Source organism: Pipistrellus kuhlii, unplaced genomic scaffold (assembly GCF_014108245.1).
Source record: "Pipistrellus kuhlii isolate mPipKuh1 unplaced genomic scaffold, mPipKuh1.p scaffold_m20_p_5, whole genome shotgun sequence".
NCBI lineage: Eukaryota > Metazoa > Chordata > Mammalia > Chiroptera > Vespertilionidae > Pipistrellus > Pipistrellus kuhlii.
In genome coordinates, this window is record NW_023425551.1 from 36,558,440 (window position 1) to 36,581,574 (window position 23,135).

Genomic DNA, 23,135 nt, shown 5'->3' on the forward strand with positions numbered 1-23,135 from the left:
TTGTTAATAACGGAGGTCACTAGCTCAGTATGATGCTCTTAAGAATGGCAGCAGGATGTTACCCATCATCAAAAACAGTCTCCAAAAATAAAACAGGTTATAGTATTCTGTCCCTCATATTAATTTTCCCTATGCAGGAGATTTGCTGTATACATTTCTCCTGGCCCCACATCAAAAGAACATCATAGAGAACGTTTGAGTGAGCTACTCAAATGATAGAAGGTTTGTGAATAGGGCATTTTGGTCAAGAGAGGCAAAGACTTTGAATCACTGAAATGCAAATAATGAACTGTACGAATGGGGCCCTCTTTAGATCTTGAACAGAGTAACTTTTTCAATTAGTAGGAAGTTTCATCTGATCCTGCAAGTAATAAACTCAGAGAATTTATTACTTCAATTGATGGATATAATATAGGCCAAAAATATATAGATTCAAAAAGGGCTGGAATGAATTTATCAATGGTAAAACAACTAAAGAACTAAAAGAGAAGATGGAACTGGGCCTATCATGTTTGGTGTGATAGATGATGATCAATTCCATTATAGATCTAAGAAGGCAGGGATTACTGTTGACCTTTGAGGCATGGTTTTTTTCTCCTGGCCCACTAGATACTTGGAATATTTTTATCCTTCAGAATATTAGGGAGGAGGAGGCCTCATTTCTTTAAATGTGGCAGTCTGTTACGCTTAGAGATACTAATTCCTATGGATCATTACTCTATTATACAGGGTAGGACAAAAGTAGGTTTATAGTTTGTATGAAAAATAATACAATAATTAGTAAATAATAATATGGTTGGAGAGGTCATTTGAGGAAAAAGGAGACATATGTAAAACTTAGGACAATAAAAAAAAAAACTAAAAAAACTAAATAAACTGTTTCACATACAACTATAAACCTACTTTTCCCCCACCCTATATTAAATCTTTATTTCAGTCAACACTGGGAGGCGAGAAAATACACCCTACTAGTGTCTTTTTTAACTTTTGAGACTTCTCTTTTTATTTCCTCTTCTTTTTCCTAAAAAATAGAACTATTTCTGACTTTTATTTTAATGCTTTTGCTTTTGCTTTTCAATGATAGTAAAAATACTATATTCTGGGAATAAGGTCAAAGACTTTATTGAGACTATCTCTATTTACTAATGTTATTCGGTATAGTAACCAATTTATTTAAATCCTGTCTTAACAATATATCTATTAGATAATACTAGCCTTCTTTCCTCTCCTACACATATTTTATCCTTTTCCTATGATTTAATTCCAACTGTAAAAAAAAAAAAAAAGAAAAGAAAAGAAATAAAGCATGGAAATGTAAGGGTATATACTTTTAACAAGTCAATCAAGAAGCAGAGTTACTCTTAAAATTATGTATGACCTTATAGCTAATAATTATAGCTATTAAATGCAGATGTTAATTACTGGCAAATGATTATTTCATCATTCCTTATTGAAAACATATATTTTAAATTTTAAACAATGTGATGCTATTTGGAAAGGTTAGACATTTTATAACAACTCTTGCCAAATTTTTCTAACACCATGAATTAATAAGCTTTATAATTAAGGCAGCTGCTTCACACTTCTATTTTTAACCAGTGACATTACATCTGCCTTGCTCCATTGATGCCCTCCCCCTACTTACGGAAGCATTTAGCAGTTTTGGCAACAGGGATTACATGGCATAGAGTAAGTAGCCTAATTAGATATAAGTGAAAATCCAGAGGGAAAAGGACATTTAAAAAGTAATTTGAAGAATCTCTTAACGATGTTGGCACTGAAAGCCCAAGTCTAGATGAGAAAGTGCCTGTTGTCATGGCAAACAAGCACTGTGATTTGATGTGCTCAGTGGGCAGTAATAGAACTGAAAAGTTGGAGAAAATTTATTTGAACAGATTGTTCAGAAGATATTTGCTATAGTATTAATACTTTTAGAAAGTATGTTCCAAATATATTCTGTCTCTAGAATTTTCAAAAAAACAATTTTTAAAGACATACTTAGTTGTTATGGTACCTGTGACTACACAGAAATAGGAGGTTATATATAAAATACCCAATTTGAAAAGTTGTGGAAATGTTATTTTTCCACAAATTCTTGGATATTAACTTTAAAAAGTGTTAATATAAAAGAGAGCCATTCCAGATTGAGGAAAGGACCAGAGCAATAAGATTTACACATGTCAATAAATTTCTAAGTTTGGCAGTTCTCTCTAGTGCTTTCTTTAAAAGCACACTGATTCTTTGCTCTGCCCACATAATAGAACATTTATCAGTAATCTAGCATTTTTAGTGCTTAAATTTTGTCCTGTTTGGGGCATAACTACAAATCTCTTCATGGAAAATTGCAAATGTATCTTTCTTTAAAAATGAGATCAGGAAAATAAGCAAGAATTGATAGCTTTCAAAAGAGAGAAATATAAATGAAGTAAATAAAAAGGACAAGCCGATATGAATAGTGTTGGTAGGGGACCCAGCATGTAAAAATTAAAGAGTTCATTAAAGGAAAAAATGAAAGGAAGGAAAGGTTAACTGAGTAACAGTGAACACCACCAACCTCATGGCCTTGCATTTCCAAATAAGCTCCTGACAATTGCAGGATCCCATCTGCTGCTCTTTATCTTCCTGGTAGGGAAACCTGATGGGCAGTCTTCCAGGGTTCGTGAGAAGAGCTTCCCTCACCCTCAGGCTGGGGAGCGGCCTGGCATCTTTGGAGAGGCACAGATGGCAAAATATCTTTAAAAAAAAAAAGTATCCTGCTATTTCTCTTGGTTTCTTTCCCTTGAGACCTTCCCTAGTCATTATTTTTTAGCTTCTTTCTAGCTTTCTGTGCTTTTATAAGCTTTCCGTAGCACAGAGGAAAGTGAAATGCTTTCCTGATAAAAGGCCTCAGTCTCAGACATGTCTGTGTGATTGGGTAAATCACTTTAAAGATTTTTAAGTTTGCTTGTGTTCTGATAGATATAAAATATGTTTGTTATGGCATCTGAAATATGTCTTGTTTTATATTTATGATTTTTTTTTTCTCTTATTACCTTTGGCTTCATAAACTGTCCCACAGAATAACAACTGTCAATTACTAGGAGTCTTAAGAAATAATTTTAGATACCAGGGAATGAATAGCTTTAATATTTCTCTCATTATCACCTACTTTAACTTTCTCATTTTTTCGCATAACAAAGACCCAGCCTTGTCCAAGTTGCCACAGTCAGCATGGGAAATAATATAAAAACTCAGCTCCCAACAGAGAAAGGGCAGAATTGAGATAAGAATTCATATGATACCAGCCCACCTTTTAAATGCCCTTCTCTTTTTCCCTCCTTTGTTGTTTTGTACTTTTCTTTTTCTTCTTCATGCATCTTACTTTGCCCTTCTACTTAAACTTACAAAGCAAGATTAAAAAGCGTACACACATCATTAACTTTCTCAGCCTAAGCTATGTGCAGAAAATACTTTTGACTTGTCAACACTTAATAAGATTTTCTAAGTGTTCTATCCAATATTCCGTGTACTTGGGAGAATACCAAAGAAATGGAAGTCAGACCCATATCTTTTTAAGGACATTTGTGCAAGAGTCCAAAAAGCCTGATAAAAACAAAGGCATGGACTTGTGCTGAATATGTCTGTCTCTTTTGCTTTTACTGCTTAATATAGCTCTGCTTATGCATGGGAAGTGTTTGTTTGCACTTTGGCCTTCAAGGCTGAAGAGCTGCTGACATTGTTCTTCCCAAAAGTCAGTTTCCAGCCTGGCCTATGGGCACGATGGGGTCACCAACCTCCTGGGTAGTCAGATATAACAGTGCTTACAAAGCGAGACTCAAGTTAGGCATTTTTAAATTGCAAATATAATTTTGAAAAGTTTTGTATAAATTAAGTTATATTTATAAAACTCTAGGATATAGGGTTCATTTTTCAGGGAACCCTATTTTGAATCATTTGACAAAGAAAATCATTATTAATTTGGCTTTGAAAATAACTTAATATCATAACTATTTGAACTGTCAGTACATATACAACCACATTAAGGAAGTAAAAAATGTAATGAAAATAACATTGAAGATTATTATCTTGCTGAACATAAAAATCTCTCTCCTAAATTCTAGCCATTTGTCACTCCATTTAAAAAGTAAATGGAGAATGAACAGAAACTTTACCATTGGGTAAAACCTCTATTTTCCAGTATAATTTTCATATGCTAGAAATTGGTTTTTGACTCAAAATGTTTTTCATTTCATCCCAATGAAGTTTAAGTACTCAAATTAGTGTTAGGGTCTCATTAGTCCAGCAGGTGGAGCAGTTCTGAAATCAGTGCTTTTTTTTTTTTTTTTTTTTTGCCTCAATTAATAACAGTGATCAAAAGCATTCCAAATGTTCATGCTTCCTATCTTAAGTATTTTCCCCAGTAGAAATAATGTCAAAACATTGTTTAAACTAATACATATATCAGCCTGCTTTTTGTTCTTACAAAGCAGCCAAGTAGGAAAATAACTGTGATCATTCTCAATACTTAAAGCTAACCAAATGTATTTCAGTGTTGTTTCTGTGAAATAGAGCAAAAGAAAAATTAAATATTCTAATACATTTCCCAACCCCCAAATAGTAAAAGCAGGGTCCTACAGTATTACATTATTTTTGGAAACATTGAATTTCAAAAGGAAAAAATAATCATAGATATACTCCTTGGTGCTGAGGGACAGATAGCCTTTTAAATTAACTAGCATGGCAGGCTTTTTCTTTATATAATAATGTATAGAAGAATAGAATCACTATTCTACTGGACAAAACAGTCCTTTGCTCATTAATAGTAAACACTAACTATTAATTAAAATTAGTTAATAATAATAATTATTGAACGCATTATATGTATCTTGAGAAGAAGATAGTGATTAACCTAAAGACTACTGATGTGGACCTGATGAGACCTGAGATTAATCATTTGACTTGATAAGATAGAGATCCTAAATGTCTTTAATGGTTAATTTCATTGGCATGATAGGAAACAAAAGCCTTATTTGAAAGGTCTCAAGAGGGAATGAGTTTTAAGAAAACAGAGAGCAAAGACAGCTAATTCTTACATGGAGCTGAGAATGGGAAGTTGCCACAGTCAGCATGGGAAATAATACGCTTTTTAATCTTGCTTTGTAAGTTTCTTTTCTTTTTTTAAAGATTTTATAGCATATTTGTATGCTGATAGAAATGATCCTATAGAAACGGGGGAAATGGTGATATAGAGCAAAGTTCTTTAAAAAAAAAATATATGAATCAATGTGTAAGTGGAAGAATTGGCCTTTGGTAGAAGTAGAGATAATTTACCCATTGTAACAAGAAAAATGGAGTAATGAGATATAGCAAGGACGGTGGTACTGGGTGGTAGGATGAGGAAGAAATTATCTTCTGTTTGCTTTGATCTTTTTTAATTAACGAGGAAGCAAGGCCATCAGTGAAACTGAGGTGGTGGGGAAAGACCTGTAAATGTGTGCAAAGACCACCAGTAGACAGAGGTTGAAATAGCATGATGGAATAAACATGGTATTTGCATTTAGGAAACATGGGTTCGAATTTCAGCTTGACCATTTATCCTCTTAATGTGAGTGACAAGTCATTTACTCTCTCTAAGCCTCAATTTACTCATTCATTTAAAAAAATGCAATTATACCTGCCCTACTCATCACAAGATTAGTATCTATAATAATCTATAATAATAAAAGCATAATATGCTAATTAGACCAGACAGCTGAATGGCCTTCTGGACATCATTCCAGACATCCTTCCAGACAAAGCCTTGTTGGCAGGTGCCAAGGCAGAAGCAGTTAGGGGAAATCAGGCAGGCAGACAGAGTGGTTAAGGGTGATTAGGCAGGCAGACAGGCACAGTGGTTAGGGGTGACGAGGCAGGCAGAGGGGTTAGGGGACATCAGGCAGGCAGGCAAGTGGTTAGGAGCCAGCAGTCCCAGATTGCAAGCGGTGCAGGCTGGGCTGAGGGACCCTCCCAACCCTCGTGCACAAGTTTTGTGCACTGGGCCTCTAGTGAAGATATAACAAGGTACAAGATATGTGTTCATACCTATCTAACCTTGGTCTACGTAGATTTTTGTGTTGTGTTGTTTTAATTTAACTTTATTTGTGTTTTGCCTTCATTTTGCATTGAAGACTGTCATACTCTGGACTAACCTTTTTTATCTCATGGCACACATAATTTAATTAAAATTCTTCAGCACACCAAAAAATATATTTTTGCCAACCTGACAAAAAATTAGGTAAAATTTTGATTAAAATACTACTACTACTACTACTACTAATAATAATAATAGTGATTACATGCCCTTTGTGCTCCAAAATGACTTTTTAAAAATTAGGTTCCTATACTTGCATATAAGGCTTTATGATAGAAAGAATTAACCAATCAGATGCAACCTTATTATGTGATATGACCAATAAGATGTCAGTTTATTATTTGACCTATATATTTGTGGTTCAAGACAGGGCATTCATACCAGATGACTATTGTGTTGGCTGTTGTCTTTTTTTTTTTTTTTTTTTTTTTTTTTAATTTAAGGGAAAATAGGTCATTGTCTCTGACTAGATAGTCAGGTATTGCATGCTTTAAAAATTCTCATACACACCACAATCGCTGCTGTAGACACCTTTACATTTTATAGAGGTACTGAACACTTAGTCTCGATCAGAAGTGCCAGCCTAATTTGACTGACTAGGAAGCTTTTTATTTCATTATTTATATTTGAAGGAATAAAGAAAAGAGTCTTGCTTCCCTTCTGATGCCAAGTATAGCTTTGCCCTTACTCTAGCAGTTTTATTTACCCTTACTTTACTCAGTTTTATTTTTGCTTTAAAAAAAAAGAACATATGCTCACTTCATTTGAGAGATATTATTGTTCTTGATCACAGTGTCATTTCTGAGTTTTCTTTCCTAGATTCCGTTGCCCCTTGTTACCTCTTCTTTTCTCTCCAGGTCAATATTTTACTAGAGGCCATAGCTCTGAGTTTTAGCATGCCATGCGGGAGTGACAAAGTCTGTAAATGTAATGATTCCCCACTGCCACATCATCGTACCTCCAAATAAAAAAGCACCACGATTTTTAATGAGCCATTACCATTGACATTACCTGGCTTCCAGACCAATGTCTGTGCTCCTAAAGAGTGCTCATCTATTTATAGTTGTTAAAAAACCACTTAGTAATTAGAAGAAGTCATAAAGTAATTATGATTCATAATAGTGATTATGCCCGGGTGATTACTCCTTCAGTTAGATGTTTTGCAAATGGATTAGCACTTCTTTGAATTAGCAACTTGGGCTTGAAATCTATGAGGAAGCAATATTAGTTTAAAAAAAAAAATCTTTCTTTTGGGACTATGCAGAAATCTGTAAGACAGCCAGGAAGCTATTGAGAACCTGGCTGGGGGAAAAATTAGCCATTTTATTAGGCACATATTCATCTGGAAAATTACTCCTCATTCAGTTGCAGTTAAAGCTCTGGTCAGTTTAATCTTCTTTATTAGTAAGGCCAACTCTGAGTTGGGCTGTGATATTTAGTAGTTTTTCTTCCCAAATAACTGAATATTGCATTATTTAATAAAATAACTGGTGATAGGGGAGGGTATATTTAAAGTCTAGGTTCTTGTAAAAATAGAGGTTTAAAAAGTCAATATTTTTGAAATAAGAAAAGCATTATTTAATTTTAATTTCTGATGAAGAAATGTCCATTCTTTCTATTATTCTATACTTTTCTAATCTCTTCTGCAGTTTCTTTACCTCCCTTACTGGTTATACTTTCTCTTGCTTGTCCTTTATTTTCTCTTATTTAGAAGCTTATCTCTTTTATACATATTACTATTCTACAGATATTCCTAAATGCACATCTTCAGCAGTCCAACTAGTATTTATTTAGCACTTGTGTTAGGAGCAAGAGGATTAATAATTAAGGTGTGATTCCTGCCTTCAAGAAAGGAAAATACCTATGTCTACAACATATAGTTTGATATTAACTGTTTTAAAAGTGTATGTTGCACGCTTAGAATACATTGAAAGTCTAGTTACTAAGAACATGGGCTTTGGAGCCACATGACCACTGTTTTCTAACTGTATACAGCATTGGGTTAGTCACTTAATCTCGCCAAGCTCCATGCTCCTGTATAAAACAAAGGGGAAGATTAAATAAAAGTGTCAAGCCTCAATACATTGCCTACCATATTATAGTCACTTATATCTGTTATTGTGAGTTTTCATCAATATAATTTGATATTATGACAATTTCTAGTAGTTGATGTATTATAATTCTTTAAAATCATATCAATATAAGACAAATATAACTATCTTCTTCTATTTTTAAAAAAAAGTCTCACAAGATAAATGTGGGTTTCTTATCATGTCACGTGAGATTTTCTGAGTCTGGCTGGGATCTCGGTTAAAGTGAGAGTAACCTCCGTCTGCTCTTCCCCTTTGCTCCTGCATGGAGCTAGTGCTGTTCCATTGTGCCAGAATGCCTCCTTTCCCACCTCAGCCAGGATGGTGTCACACAGTGGTGATACCCATCTCACTTATCGTGTGCAGCCCTAACCAAATAAAAAGAAAACATCATAAAATTGTTGATTAAAGGGTAGTTTATTCAACAGTTGTGGTTGGGTAAATTATATAACATAAAAAAAAAATTCACATCAGATTCTAATTTCCTAGCATATGGCACAGTAAATTTTTGTCAGATTAAAAGTTAAATGTAAGAGTAATGTTAAAAATTTTTAAAGGGAGAGAGGAAAAAACACAAAAAGCATAAAGAAATAGAAGAAATTACAAAATGAAATGGATAGATTTGCCTACATAAGAATATAAAATATAGGCATTGCTATAAAACTTCAAACATTAATATTTGTCATAATTATGAGAGTCAAAAGAGTAATAACTTTTAATTTTTTAATCAATAAATTGAAAAAAACAGTTACTGTGACTCCAATGATAAAATGAAAGCACGGCATTAAGTAACAACTTACAAAATTATAAATTCATTTTTAACAAATATAAAAGAAATCAGCCTTCTCAATAATTTGAATATGAATTGAAACAAAAAAATAGTAATCTGTATAGCTTATTAAATTGTATATTCAAAAATATAACACTTTTTGATGGGGAGAGTACTGTGAGTTGTGACATTCTTAGACACTGCTAACCAGTCTTTGTTGACCTGTTGTTTCTAGAAAATAATTTGATAGTATATGTCAAAGTAGTTTTATTAAAGCTCTAAAAAATGTCTTTCAGAAACAACTGTGTTGTCAAGATAGAATGTGTATACAGATGTTCATCACAGCGTTATTTATAATAGAAAAAACACAAAACCCACCCCTGGAACTGGAAGGCTTTCCTAAAAAGACCAATATCTCTTTAAGAATAAATTATATGCAATCACTTAAACATAAACTTAAGTTTTTGAAAGGGGATCAGTGGGAAAAACTTTTTTTCACATAGTCCTGTATGCTCATTCTAGTATAGAGCTATTTGTGTTTGCCTTGTCAAACAATAGAGGATCCTTTACTAATTAGCAGAATAGTTTTAAAAAGTTCCTTTAAGTAAAAGGTATAACTAGTCAATAATTCTGAGCAAACTATAATCTTCCCCCTGTGAGAGGACTGAAGTGAATGGATACTTTTACACAGAACCATTATATTTATGGCAGAAGCTAGAGGAATCCCCTTTCCAGTAATGTATTAGAAGCTCAATTTTTTTTCTTTTTCTGGGCCCAAAGAAATGGATGTGTCCTGTTCCCATACTCACATATACCCTGAAAAATTTTGTCATTACTACCAAATAAAATACATAAATATGGTCTTTATTAGAGTAATATTTTTCACACCATCTGCATTTTATTTTAACTTACATTCTCTTAAAAAAAAGACTCCACTTATTTTCCAAACAATGTTTTCCAGCTGACAGTCCAATAGAATATAAGCATGTTTCAGAAATTTGGTTATGTCAGAAAGTTAGAACTCACTTTGCTTTAAAAAAAAAAAAAAATCTGGAAGGTAAGAGTGATTTCCAAATGTTATTTTTCTTAGATACATAAAATTCTACACATTCTTATGTTTTGTTCATTATTTTGTATGTAATTCAAAAGAATAATTTAGTTTTGCAGAACTATAGTCTCAGTTTTAAAGTATTTCCATGGAGAATTATTCTATATGTATTTGCTTCACCTTATTAGATTGAGGTTTTGCATGCCATCTATGTAGGTATTTCCTGTTATTTATTAAATAGTGTCAGCAAATTTGTAAGACAAATGCCAAACAGGTGTCATCTTCTACTGACAGATGAACAAATAAACTGTTTTTGCAAAACCATTGACGACCTGCCAGTGTTGTGCTCTGCTGGACTGAAAGCACAGAAAGGGTTGTAACCTTGAACTACTGTTACTTTTTTAATCAGTGACAGAGGAGGACATGTGAGGGAGGCAAGAATCATTAAGATATCAAAATAAACAGTGAATGCGACCAAAATTAGAGAAAAGGAAAGATGAATACTACATTGCACTTGGGACTCACACCAAAGTGACATAGGTAATACCAGACTAGAACTTAAAAGTAGGGGGTGTTATTATGATGATTATGCTGCTGATGATGATTATTGACTCAAAATATGGTATTCTGTGCTTTCAGAATATCTAAATTATATGTCATACATTAATTTCAGAATTCAAAGAGCATTAATGCTAGAAAATACTCTTAGAACTATATGCTGAAAATTTTTTTCTTCAATCATTTAGGAGATCCATAATGACCTTTCCAAGTCCTGAAATTAGTACTATAAACATCAGTAATTGTTCCGTTATAAATATATTAAAGCACTGGAGTGATCATTAATAAAGAGCTCATTAATAGAGTCCCGATAAACTCAATTTTGCTATTTGTAGACCAGAAGCAATGGTTCTTTCCTTTTTGGAGAAGACAAAAGTCCACCGCTATTCACTACATCCATGTTTCAGGAAAATAAAGCCAAGTGAAATTAAAGCTCACACTGCCTCTGTGTAACGCTTGGTTAGAAACTGATTAATACAGCCTTACTTTTCAAAACAAATAGTTTGTTGCTACATTTGAGATGCTGGGAATGTGTATATGCCCAATGCATTCTCATATTGCACTCTAGAAATTTAATTTCTAGTTACACAACCCCAAACCTAAGAGCTATACTTTATAACCTCTGAATGTGTACTTTGGTTTCCAATATCTAAAGCCAAAGAAAATGCAAACTAAACTGAGGAATTGGGTTGCTTTAGCTTATAGGGTGTGATTGACTATTATTGACTAGACTAGAGGCCTGGTGCGCAGATTTGTACACATTGAAAGGAAATTAGTTAGAAGAAATATTTTAGAGGCCAGGGAGGAACCGTTGGAGGTTGGCTTCAGGGCATGTCCTCCCATCTTGCCCAGTCCCAATTGGCCGGACCCCAGCAGTAAGCTAACTTACCAGTTGGAGCATCTGCCCTTGGTGGTCAGTGCATGTCATAGCAAACAAATGGTCGGACACTTAGCATATTAGTCTTTTATACATATAGATAAGGAGGGAGATTGGTAGGGAGGGATGTAGACAGGCAGATAGATAGATAGATAGATAGATAGATAGATAGATAGATAGACAGATAGATGATAGATATATAATGACAAACATATGTATGTGTATAGATGTATATGTTCCTACACACATGTATATGTTCCTATAAGGTGTTATAGGGTTTGACTATGACGTTAGCCATAAAAATGCATGTTTGCTTTCTCTTGATTCACACGGAGCAGATGGATGCCTGCCTGCCTGCTAATCCACGGCTGGAATGGTTTCAGCAGTCTCCATGTTGCCGGGTTAGAGTGGCTTTTCTAGTGGACTGAGAGGGCAGCACAAGAGGGATATCATTATTCATCAGTATCCCGGTGGGAGCGTTGCCAGCAGAGATTAATTTTTTCTGTTATGCTTGTAAAACAAGCTCAGGTGGAGTCTCTAATCCTCAGGGCACGGGTGGCAGATCAAGGAAGATGCTACAAAGCTAGTTAATTTTCTGATTCTGGGGGAAACAGAAGCTCTGTTAGATGTATAAATACATGATTGCAAATTTAAGTAGCTCAAATCCAAATGGGATCTTCCCAGACATCTGGTACTTTAAAACCTCTGTTTTTCTTTTGTTATCTTTAAATATAACTTCTTAAAAGTTTTCCCTGGAGAGCCAAAATATTCGTAACTCCAAAATTTTGGAGTAATTAATTTTATGAGTTAATAAATTTCATTTTTATGAGCATGAACAAAGCAACAGCTTTCTGCCTACACAGACTCAAAGTTAGATGTCAAAAGTACCTACCCAGTTATGTAGATTACCAGAAAATATGGCATTCGTTCTCAGATTGCCAGGTGTGTTTTTTTAATGTATATCCAGTCTATTTTAATAGTTTTATTTTTATTCTCCCAGTTTATGATTATACGTGACACCTGCTCCCTGTACCTTGTGTGATCTATCAGTATGTTCATATTTTTGAGCAATTAATATAGGCTTCAAAATGAAGTCAGTTGATATTTTCAATAAACATAAAAAAACTTATGCATCAAATATTTTTATTATCTTCTTAAGATTATTTATGTTTAAAGGCTGTTTTCATTACCAAAACAAACAAACAAACAAAAACAACTTATTTCAAGCCCATGGTACTTTTTTTATTTTTATTTTTATTTTTATTTTTTACCATTTTCAGTACAAAATGTCATTCATTAATGGTTCTTTTTTGTTTGGGTGTTTGCTTTCATTCTGAGAAAATAACAGGAAGTTATTCGAAGCCATGTCAAAAGACTAAATTGGTTGATTGGCAGTATAATTTTTACGTAATTGTAGAATTGGTTATGATAATGTGTAGTTTCTAAAGTCATTCTGACTTCAATACCAAAAGAAGTTTCAAAATGTTTTGTGATGAAAACCCCCTTGAAATGTGTTTGTTACCTCTTAGCGTGTTTATTTTGAATGGTGTGACAAACATATGCTCTGGGATATTTATTTAAAATCAGCCCTTCTTGTGACTGTAGTCGCGTCTTGAACATCTTTCTTCTGGTTAAGTTTATGGTGTTTTAAAATTATGAACATTTCCCTGCCGGAGTAGCTCTGTGACTGAGCATTGACCTATGGACCAGGAGGTCACAGCTCAATTCCCAGCCAGGGCTCATGCCCAGGTTGTAGGCTTGATCCCTAGCATGCAGGAGGCAACCGATAATGATTCTCTCTCATCATTGACGTTTCTCTCTCTCTCCTTCTCCCTTCCTCTCTGAAATCAATAAAAATACATTTAAAAAATAAAAGGATAAAATAAATTTATCTACATAATAAAGCATTATTTCCTTAATCTGTCTATCAAGGCCCTACACAGTCTTACTTTTTACCTACACTTTCCATTCTCTTATAGATCCACCCCCCTTCTCCTAATTAACCTTACTCTCAGTCTTAAACATGCTACAGACTAGTATATACTCAACTTCTTGCCTTTGCTTATGGTTCCTTCTGGATAATGTGTATAATATTCATCCATTCATTTTGGCTCATCTCCCTCTTAAAATATTTTCTTATTCAGATTCAGTGATCACTACTTTTTCTAAATTCATGACACCAGTATGTTGTTTCATTTCACTTGTCATTTAGTCTTGTATTTATTAGCTTATGATATTTTTATATGTTGGCCTGTGTAGATATTTCACTTTTAGATTTTTTTTGTATATGTAGTTCTTAACTCCCAGAAGAAAAATATTTAATAGTTATTTAAATAGATTTGAAGTAACTTAATATTTCCACTTTGAGTTTTAATTTTTAGTTTGTTTTATGTTTGATATAATCTCATAGCCTATAGAAATGAATATTATGAAGAAAGTCACCCTAAGAAATATGTAAAATTAAAGGCAGAAGCAAGGTGATGAGAAAATTTGGTTATCCTTTAGAGCTAGATTAGAAAGTACAACATTTAACCATTTGTAAGTATTACCTATTGTTTCTAATCTCAGTTATTCCTTTTCAGGACTCAAACCTAATTGTCACCCTTAAGACTTTTATTTCTTAAAAGGAAAATATCTAAACATTGTTAAGCTATAAGGCATTTTTATTATATCTTTGAAAACTGAGGAATTTTTTTTAGCTTTCATCAAAGAGCAATTTTTTAAGGTCTTAGCTATAAATCCTGGGAAATAGAAATTTCTGATGGAATTCTTACCACTGAAATTATTTTAAGTACAGCAGACCTGCTGGTACTCACTATTGTAAGATCCTTTAAAATCCAGCTGTCAACCAGGTGGTCATTCTTACAATGGAAGGAATAAGGTATTATTTCTAGTTCATATTTATTTTTTGGCAAACGATTCTGTGCTTGACCTAAATGGTTGAAGGCCAAACATATGTCCATAAGTTTAAAACATTGATAAAAATCAGACACATATATTCACATAGGCCTTGGAAGGAAACATACATAGATCTATGAGTAATTTCAATGATATCCATCAGTATTTACATTTTTGCCATCTGCATATAATAATAAAATTACTTTGAGACTTCAGTGAAGCAAATTGTGTGCATATTAGAAAAAAATGATTATTACAGAATTAACTAGACCTTAGTTTTATCATTTTTTAATAAGTTTTATAACCAAGAGGTTTGGGAGGGAGGGGTGTTGTTTTTAGGTTTTTGCTTTTTTTCCCTTTAAATTAAATATTAAATTAATTCCTGTTACATCTTTCATGTAATTCTAGTTTATAGTATCTTCTAAAAGGTTTACTTTATTCAGTATAATAGCATATAATTTATTCAGTTTGAATAGATAATATTAATAAAAGTGCAAATCATGTTTAGAAACAATACTAATTGTATATTTGATTTAAAATAAGTTATATCACACATTTAGTGTTTTAGTAAGTTAATGATTGATAAAAGGTAATATGAAATAATAAAGATAAGAATATGAAGCATATTTTCTTATTCCTTAATATATCTAGACCTGGCTTGGTAAAAGCCAGATTATTTTTCAAATATTATTATAACATACATAATGTACAATCAATTTAATACTTCGGAAAGGCACAGAAATTTAACAGAGTTCCTATCAGGGAAATTTACTGAAATGCTTTTTCTACAGCTTCAGTGGCCAAAAGACAGCACTGGAATGTGAGAATCTAATTTTGGTTTGTTTTAACGCCTCAGAATGTTACAAATTAATCAAGTGCCACTTAAAGTCTAGAACTCATTAACTTTATAAGTTTTGCTTTTCCCATGACAGAGATTAAGTTATAGCATAAAGATTCTTTAGTCTCATTGATCAGCTGGCCATCCCACTGTACAAGTGCCCTATCCTTTGCTCTTTAGCGATTACAATACAGGCAGTGATGTGCACAGCCCATGAAAGTGCTGGTGTACTTCTACGTAATGCTGACATGAGACCAAGCGTGAACCCGTTCTGGCTGTTTCTCACCTCGGTAGTTTGCTTAGGTAAAGCAGACTCTTATCGTTAGTGCACCTGGAAGAAAACCAATGCACATATACACACTCACCCAGGCACACACAAAGTTCACTTGTTAATACACTTACACTAAAGAAAAAAGCCAACATAGAGTGTAAGCGATTAATAAGCTTCTGATTTTAACAAGTATACAAGGTAAGCTGTATAGTCAGTGTATTTAAGAGCCACAAGGACATGTATTGAATAAAGTGACTGGAGCCGTAAGTAAACAATCACAGAAAGGCATCTCTGCAGTAGGGATTTGCAGATTGTTCTTAGGAGAACAAGCAAGTAAGTCAGTGATAGGATGGTGTGAATAAACTATTATGTAAGAGTGCATAGCCCCAGTAAACTCAAATCAGTGTAAATATGCAGACAGAATGTGGTGGCACACACACATATATATTTTTTTTGTTTTTTTAATGTGAAGTGGCTGGATTTATGGTATTTGTAAAACAGCTTGAGGTTTGTAATGAAAAGGGAAACAAAATGAAAACTATTGAACAGCAGGACCCATTTGATGTGATTATGAAAGATGTTTCTTTATTCTGTTTTTGCTCTTGCAATCTAAAACGGGTTATAAGCAGAGTTCATCACAGGTTGTCAATCACTGTCCTTTAACATTTGCAGGGAAGGATGTCTTTATTCAAGGACAGCTGGACAAATCAGAGACCCAGATTTGCAGTTAGTAGCCTGTCCAGCCTACACTAAATAAACAAGGACAGGGTAGACAAACCAGCCTCTCACATAAAAATATAATGGGCTCCACTGACCTCGCTGCCCTCCATTCAGCTTCAATCCCCGTTGCATAAAAGCTTCACTGCCCAATTTCAATTTCCTTTAATTACCTACATGATGTAGATAAGAAAATGAACCTCACTTGTAGTCAGTGATCACACAGGAAATTAACTAGACAAGTTGTTTAAAATTAGAGGAGTAATTTGGAGGCAAATAGAGTGTCCTGCTGAGGAAGGAGTAACTAGAAGTAGGTTTTTGTTTGCTTGTTTGTTTTTAAGCACGGACTTTAGTTTACTTATTCTTTCTGTTGATTCTGGGATTGCTGCTTCTTTAATTAATTTGAACTGAGTAAAAAAATCTTTGGAAGTAGTCTGAGACATCCAGAATAAAATATTCGAAAGAGATACGAACTAAATAAAGATAAGCTCTTTTCTAAAGAGCTTGGGAAAACTGTGAGTTGGAATTCCAGGAATAAATGATCATAGTTTTCACGGGAGGTTCTGAGGAGTGACTGGGGATTAAGTAGCAGTTGTCTTAAATCAGTCTTCATTGTAAGTCCTTCTTCAAGTCCATAATCGCCACACACGAAAACTAGAATTGCTGATATTTTTTTCATTTAACCTAACTGATCTAAAATCAACATTTTCTGTTTTATTCTTTTGGTTCATAGCACTTGAGTTTTAATTATAAAATGCTGTAGCGTTTCAGAAAAATATAACTATCAATAATAGTTTTCCTTCAGAAAAGTTTTATCAGATGTGTAAGATAGATGATTCATTCTTTTTCTCTGTCTTTCCAGAGTGTTTTGAGTTAGTTCACTAAGGTACACAGAAAAGATCATAATACCTTATCACACGCTGATGTGAACATTTAATTAGTGTGGATTTAAAAGAAACCTAATTGGAGATTGGAGACTAAAGCCTGCAGTTTCAAATTTGTAGTTCAAAAATACAATTCCTGAATATTTCATCTTTGATTTGACTGTCTCATATTATGAGAACATTCTTTCAAAGAGCCAATGTTTTTTTGTAACACAGTTACATAAAATTTTTGTGATTACTTGGATGAAATGAGTGTGCCACTACTGATAAAGTATCGGGGGGGAAGGGGGGCAGGGAATCTGGTTTCTTTGACTGATTTTTAAGAATCATATTTTTTGACTGAGTGACTAAAATGTTACTTTATGTAGTAAAGTACATTTGCATAACTATAAACAAAGATTTATAACTGAAATCTGTGGAACAAAAACTCACATAATTGAAACTTAAACCTCAATTAGCATTCTGTATACTATCAGATGTTGGATGATTATTATTATTATTATTATTCCTAACATGTATATCAAGCCCAGTTTTTAAGTATTTCATAAACACTACCACTCTGAATGATCACACCAAATTCTAATATAAGATAAGGACCTTTCTCTCAGAAGGTCACATCGCTTATAAATGGCAGAGCTAAAAATCCACCTGTTGTATCAATTCCCAGATTGAGTGTTCTCTCTACCACCTCACACAATGCCATTCCACCCTCGTGATCGCTGACATTTCTATGGGGAAGAGTTGCTACTACATTCTTTGGATTCCTCTTTAATTCAAACACTGGAAGCAGAAAAGGAGGGATCCTTAAAGGAAGTAATAGCTTTTGATGAGACCTCAGTTAATTACACATACTTTTTAACTGTAGAAACTATTATTTTGACATTTTATAAAAATTTATAAATCAACTATCAACCTCTTTGAAGATCTCAGAAAAAAATTGCCAATGTCAAATTTAATAACGAAAAAGAAATTACTTATCAAAAGCATATGTTAAATAATAAAATCGATATTGCACTCTAAAGAGTGTTCTCCTGTAATAGTCAGTGTTCCTCTTCTTCAAGTCAAGTTTGAACCTTAACCTGTCACTCCTCCATTCTTCATTTAAAAATAGTAACTTTTTACTCTTTCAGCTCAGAACCTCCTCAAAGATACCTTCCCTGACCCACTCTTATTATTTGTACCTCTCCCTCTTTATACTTATCCAGTCATTTTATGTCTATTCACAGTCTGTTTTGATTAAGGTCTGGCTCTTCACCTTACCCTAAACATTCATAAGAATAGGGGGTAATTTCTGCTTTTGTTCACCATTTAATATCCAAGAATATGCTGAGTAAATATTTGGTAAAGAAATAACTCAGCATGCTGAGACAGACCTTGTCCACTGTGGTTATTAAAATGCTTTTACTTTTATTAAAGTGAATAGTTTTTACAAAGAAATTATGAAACCCTTAGTTTAGAAAGATTGCTTTATGTACTGAGAAAAGGCATCACTGAAAGTCACTATCTGCAGGTAATCTACACGAAAAATCTGAGGGCTCCTTTATTAGACTTAGAAGGATCTCTTTACCTCTTAGCATTTTTTTCCAACCTAAAATGTACTCAGCTATTAGCAGACTTATCTGATAACTGATACTGTTGGCAGAGAGCAGAATCACAGTCCTGGTGAAACAGGGGATTAAGGCAATAAATCGAGTAATCCAAGCAGAATTGGCACAGTTTGGAGAGTAGTGGAATCACATCTTACATGGAGTTTAGATTCTAACATAAGCAAATGCAACGAAAAGCACTAATGATCCAATTTACCTGAAAATACAGTAAGCATGGTTGTGAGTGGTGAGCCCTTTTCAGATATGCTGCTTCTCAGTGAGTTCAACACCACTAGGTTTTCCTTGAGCATTGGAGTAAGTCATTGTCCCTTTGGTTTGGCACCGAATGAAGTAGTAGGCTTGCATTTAGAAGTCATGCTTTATGAAAAATGTGCATCTCAGAGTACTGGAATCACACATCACAGAAAGATGTTTGCACTGTCAGACATACGTAGGAACTAAGGCAGAAATGCCCAGTTTACATTGTTATCAATCAATCAAAATTAATCGATTTTTCTTTCCCTCACTCTCTCCCTCTCCCTTTCTCCATTCTTACCTCTTCCTCCCTCACTCAGTGTAGGGAAGGGAGATATATAATGTATATAATCAAATTTGAACAAGATTGTATAGAGAGAAGTGGATTACTTAGCTAATACTATTAATTAGTGCTTTCAGCCAAATTCTTCCCACATAATTTTATTTTAATTGAACTTTTCATATAATTTGTAAATCTAATCCCATATTCTACATATTCAAAACCTGGAGAACCAATTCAAGTTGTGGTATTAAAATAGCTATTCAATTTTCTTCTGGTAAAAGATCAGAAGAAGTTGTCTTTATGAACAGTAGTAAGAAATATAAATATGATTTACAGCTGATTTCTCCCCCTCTTTCTCTACCTCTACCTGTCTGGCTTATTGCCGTCTCTTTAAGTGTATTTTGCATGCTTGTCAGAAAGGAAGCTCCTGCTCACTGTGTTCCCCACTTCTCTGTCATTAATAGCAGCATCATTCTCCTCATCCCCGAGGCTTAAACCTTAGCCTCCTCCTTACTGTTTTCATGGATCTGCTTGTACTGTGTTCTCCACCGGGAATGCAGGCAGGGCATCTCTCTCCCTCTCTCCTCTCCTAAAAACTGTTCTAAGCTTAGAACAAACACTGCCTCCTTGGGGACACTTTCCAACACTTCCAACCCTCTTCAGGGCTCTTCCCTGATTAAAGTATTCTATGCTTAAAATAATTATTTATATTCATTATTTGCCTCAATATCATTTTAATATCCTTGAAGGAAAGGTCATGTTTTATCTGAACCATCTTCTGCTTACCTGCTGTCCCATTTTTCTTTAGCCCTGTGGTAAGGAGGGGGTGGGTGGGTAGTTGCTGAGGGAGATTTGGGTGGAGCCGAGGTATTGGATTGAAATGGATCGATCATGAGGTGAGAGTTCACCTGAAATTCACCTACAATAAAAGATAATAATAGCACTGTCATTGAAACTGGGTCCTTGTTTTTTAGCACATAACCTCCGAGAAAATAGGGAAGAGCTGAAATGACATGTGAAAAGAATACCAACATGACACATGGGGCAAAATGTTGTTAACTACTAATGTGTCAGCATACACTTCTTACACAAAGCAGGTCAAAGGAAGAAGACTGTGTTCACAACAGTACAGAGCACATGTGATGTTTTTGACATCAAAATAAAACAAAAGACATAATTTAAATATATCTCCAGTTCCATTAAACAGAATGTTGCAAATATTCGTTAAAGATGTTTTTAGCATACTGCTTAAATCAATTGAAATTACTTTTACACCACATTTTCAGTTTATCATCTGCCTTGCTTCTCCCCTCCCCCCAGGAAATCTTTGTAACTTGGTCAGATTTCTTTGCTAAACTCTCTCACTCTTCTGTGTATTTCTTCACACCACCTGAATTGTGATGTTGTGAATTATAATATATATAACTTTTATATATATTATATATATTTGCTCTTGAGATATGTATTTTTGGTCTTCATCCCATTTTCTGGCAGAGAGCTCTTTAAAACCCTTGTAATTAAGTGCTGAGAGCAGTAGATGTGCCTCTTGTTATGTTAATGAGGTAACTTTCAGAATGCACCTGAGAATGGAAACTCCTTACTAACCCTGTAGTTAGAAGGTTGGAATTTTTAACCCCACCACTCCATCTCACCCTCATTCCCTAACCTCTGGGGGAAGAGCAAAAGGCCTGAGATTGAATTAATCACTGATGATGTTATTAATCATGCCTATGTAATGAAACCTTACTAAGCACCCAAAAGGACAGGGTTTGGAGAGCTTTCCAGTAGGTGAAGATATGGAGATTTGGATAGAGGTTCAGCTCAGAGAGGGTGTGGGAGCTCTGGGCCCTTTTCCTATACCTTGTCTATGCATCTCTTTCATTTGCCTGTTTCCTGTGTTTTATCCTTTTCATAGTAAACTAGTAATCTAATAAGTAAAATGTTTCTCTGAATTCTGTGAGCTACTTAAGCAAATTAATGGAACCCAAATCAAAAATTGTTAGAACTTAACCTGTAGCCAGTCAGTCAGAAACACAGGTGATAATCTGGGTTTACAATTGGCATCTGCAGTGGGAAAAGGAGACAGTCTTATAGAGCTGAATCCTTAATTTGTGGAACCTGATGCTATCTCCAGGTAGATAGTGTCAGAATTAAATTGAATTGTAGGACACCAGCTGTATGTAAGACTTGCTTGTTGGTGTGGGACTCCCCTCCACCCCACCTCCTACACACACACACACACACACACACACACACACATTGAAATTAGTGATTGGAACTACTTAAAAAATCAGCTTGTCAGCCAACCAAAATATAAAAAGTCTGTGATTGAGATTGTATTAAATCAATTTTGAGAGAAATAAGGTATCTTTCTCCATTTAGTTAAGTCTTTAATTTTTCTTAGCAATGTTTTTGATTTTCAGTATACAGGTCTTTTACATCTTTTGTCAGATTTATTTCTAGGTATTTAATACACTTTATATTATTATAAATTTGTTTTTAGTTTTGATTTTTGGTTGCTAATATACAAAAATACAATTGATTAATTTGATTTTTGTATATTAATCTTATGTACTGAACCCTTGCTATTCGCACTTATTTTAGTAGATTATTTTATAGATTTTATTGGTTTTTCTATATTGATGATCATATCATCTATTGTACAAAAAAGACAGTTTTATTTCACTTCTTCCCTTTCCATCTGGATGCCTGTTGTTAGTTTTTCTTGCTTGATTGCACTGACTAGAACCTCTTATACAATGTTGAATAGAACTACTAAGAACAGAGATCTCCGTCTTGTGTCTGATCTTAAGGGGAAAGCATTCAGTCTATTACTGAAATATGTCAGTTGTGGGTTTCTCAAAAAAGCCATTTACTAGGTTGAGAAAATACCCTTCTTTTCCTAGTTTACTGAGAGTTTTGGGGGGAATAGGTGTTAGGTTTTGTCCAAAAAAATTACATGAATTGAGATGATTGTATAGTTTTCAAGTTTATTTTATTTTATTTATTTTTAATTTTTTTAATAAAATATATTTTATTGATATTTTACAGAGAGGAAGGGAGAGAGAGAGCTAGAAACGTCAATGAGAGAGAAACATCAACCAGCTGCCTCTTGCACACCTCCTACCGGGGATGTGCCCACAACCAATGTACATGCCCTTGGCCGGAATCGAACCCGGGACCTTTCAGTCCACAGACCGACGCTCTACCACTGAGCCAAACCGGTTTTAACTTCAAGTTTATTAATAAAATGAATTATATTAATTGATTTTCAAGTATTAAACCAATTCTGTATTCACTCATTGCACTCCTGTAAGTTTGACATTTCATTGTTCAGTGCTTACACATTTAGAAGTGTTGTGTCTTCTTAGAGAATTAACCCCTTTATCATTATATAATTCCCTTCTTCATCCATGATAATTTTCCTTGCTTTGAAGTCTGCTCTGCCTGAAACTTATAAAGCTATTCTTGTTTTCTTTTGATAGTTGTTAAATGGTATATTTTTCTCCATTTATTTTAATTTATATGTGTCTTTAGATTTAAAGTGGTTTTCTTGTAGACAGCATATAGTCGGATCATGTTTTTGCATTCACTCTGATAGTTTCTTTTAATAAGTTCATTGAGACCATTGACATTAAAAGTGTTGATAAAAAGTTAACCCTTGAACAATACTGGTTTGAACTGCATGAGCCACTAATATGTGGATTTTTTTTTTTTCTCCTTAAATATAGTCAGTCCTTCACATATCTGAGTTTCACTTCTGTGGATTCACCTCACTGTGAATGGAAAACAGTATTGGTTTTGTTGTTGTTTGTTAAGAACAGTGTGCTCTGGCATTTTTCAGAGTGGTGCATTTTGCTTCCCCCTGCTAGAAAACCCCAGAGATATTTCTTTGATATTAACTGGGAATCTGGTCAAGCACCTGAAGATAAATTTCACAATATTGTGGGAG

The 23,135-nt window shown here is 34.0% G+C and overlaps 1 protein-coding gene across 14 annotated transcripts in view; it reads left to right on the forward strand.

Moving 5' to 3' along the window:
- Positions 1-23,135, forward strand: part of ASCC3 (activating signal cointegrator 1 complex subunit 3) — a 217,716-nt gene that overhangs the window by 166,154 nt on the left and 28,427 nt on the right. The window contains exon 37 of one of the 14 annotated variants that reach the window (XM_045573233.1): positions 5,372-5,419. The exons of the other annotated variants lie outside the window; for them this stretch is intronic. Coding sequence (XP_045429189.1) covers positions 5,372-5,404 — 33 coding nt within the window. The 3' untranslated portion in view covers positions 5,405-5,419. Of the gene's footprint in view, positions 1-5,371; positions 5,420-23,135 lie in introns of those variants that run through there. 14 annotated transcript variants of the gene reach the window in all.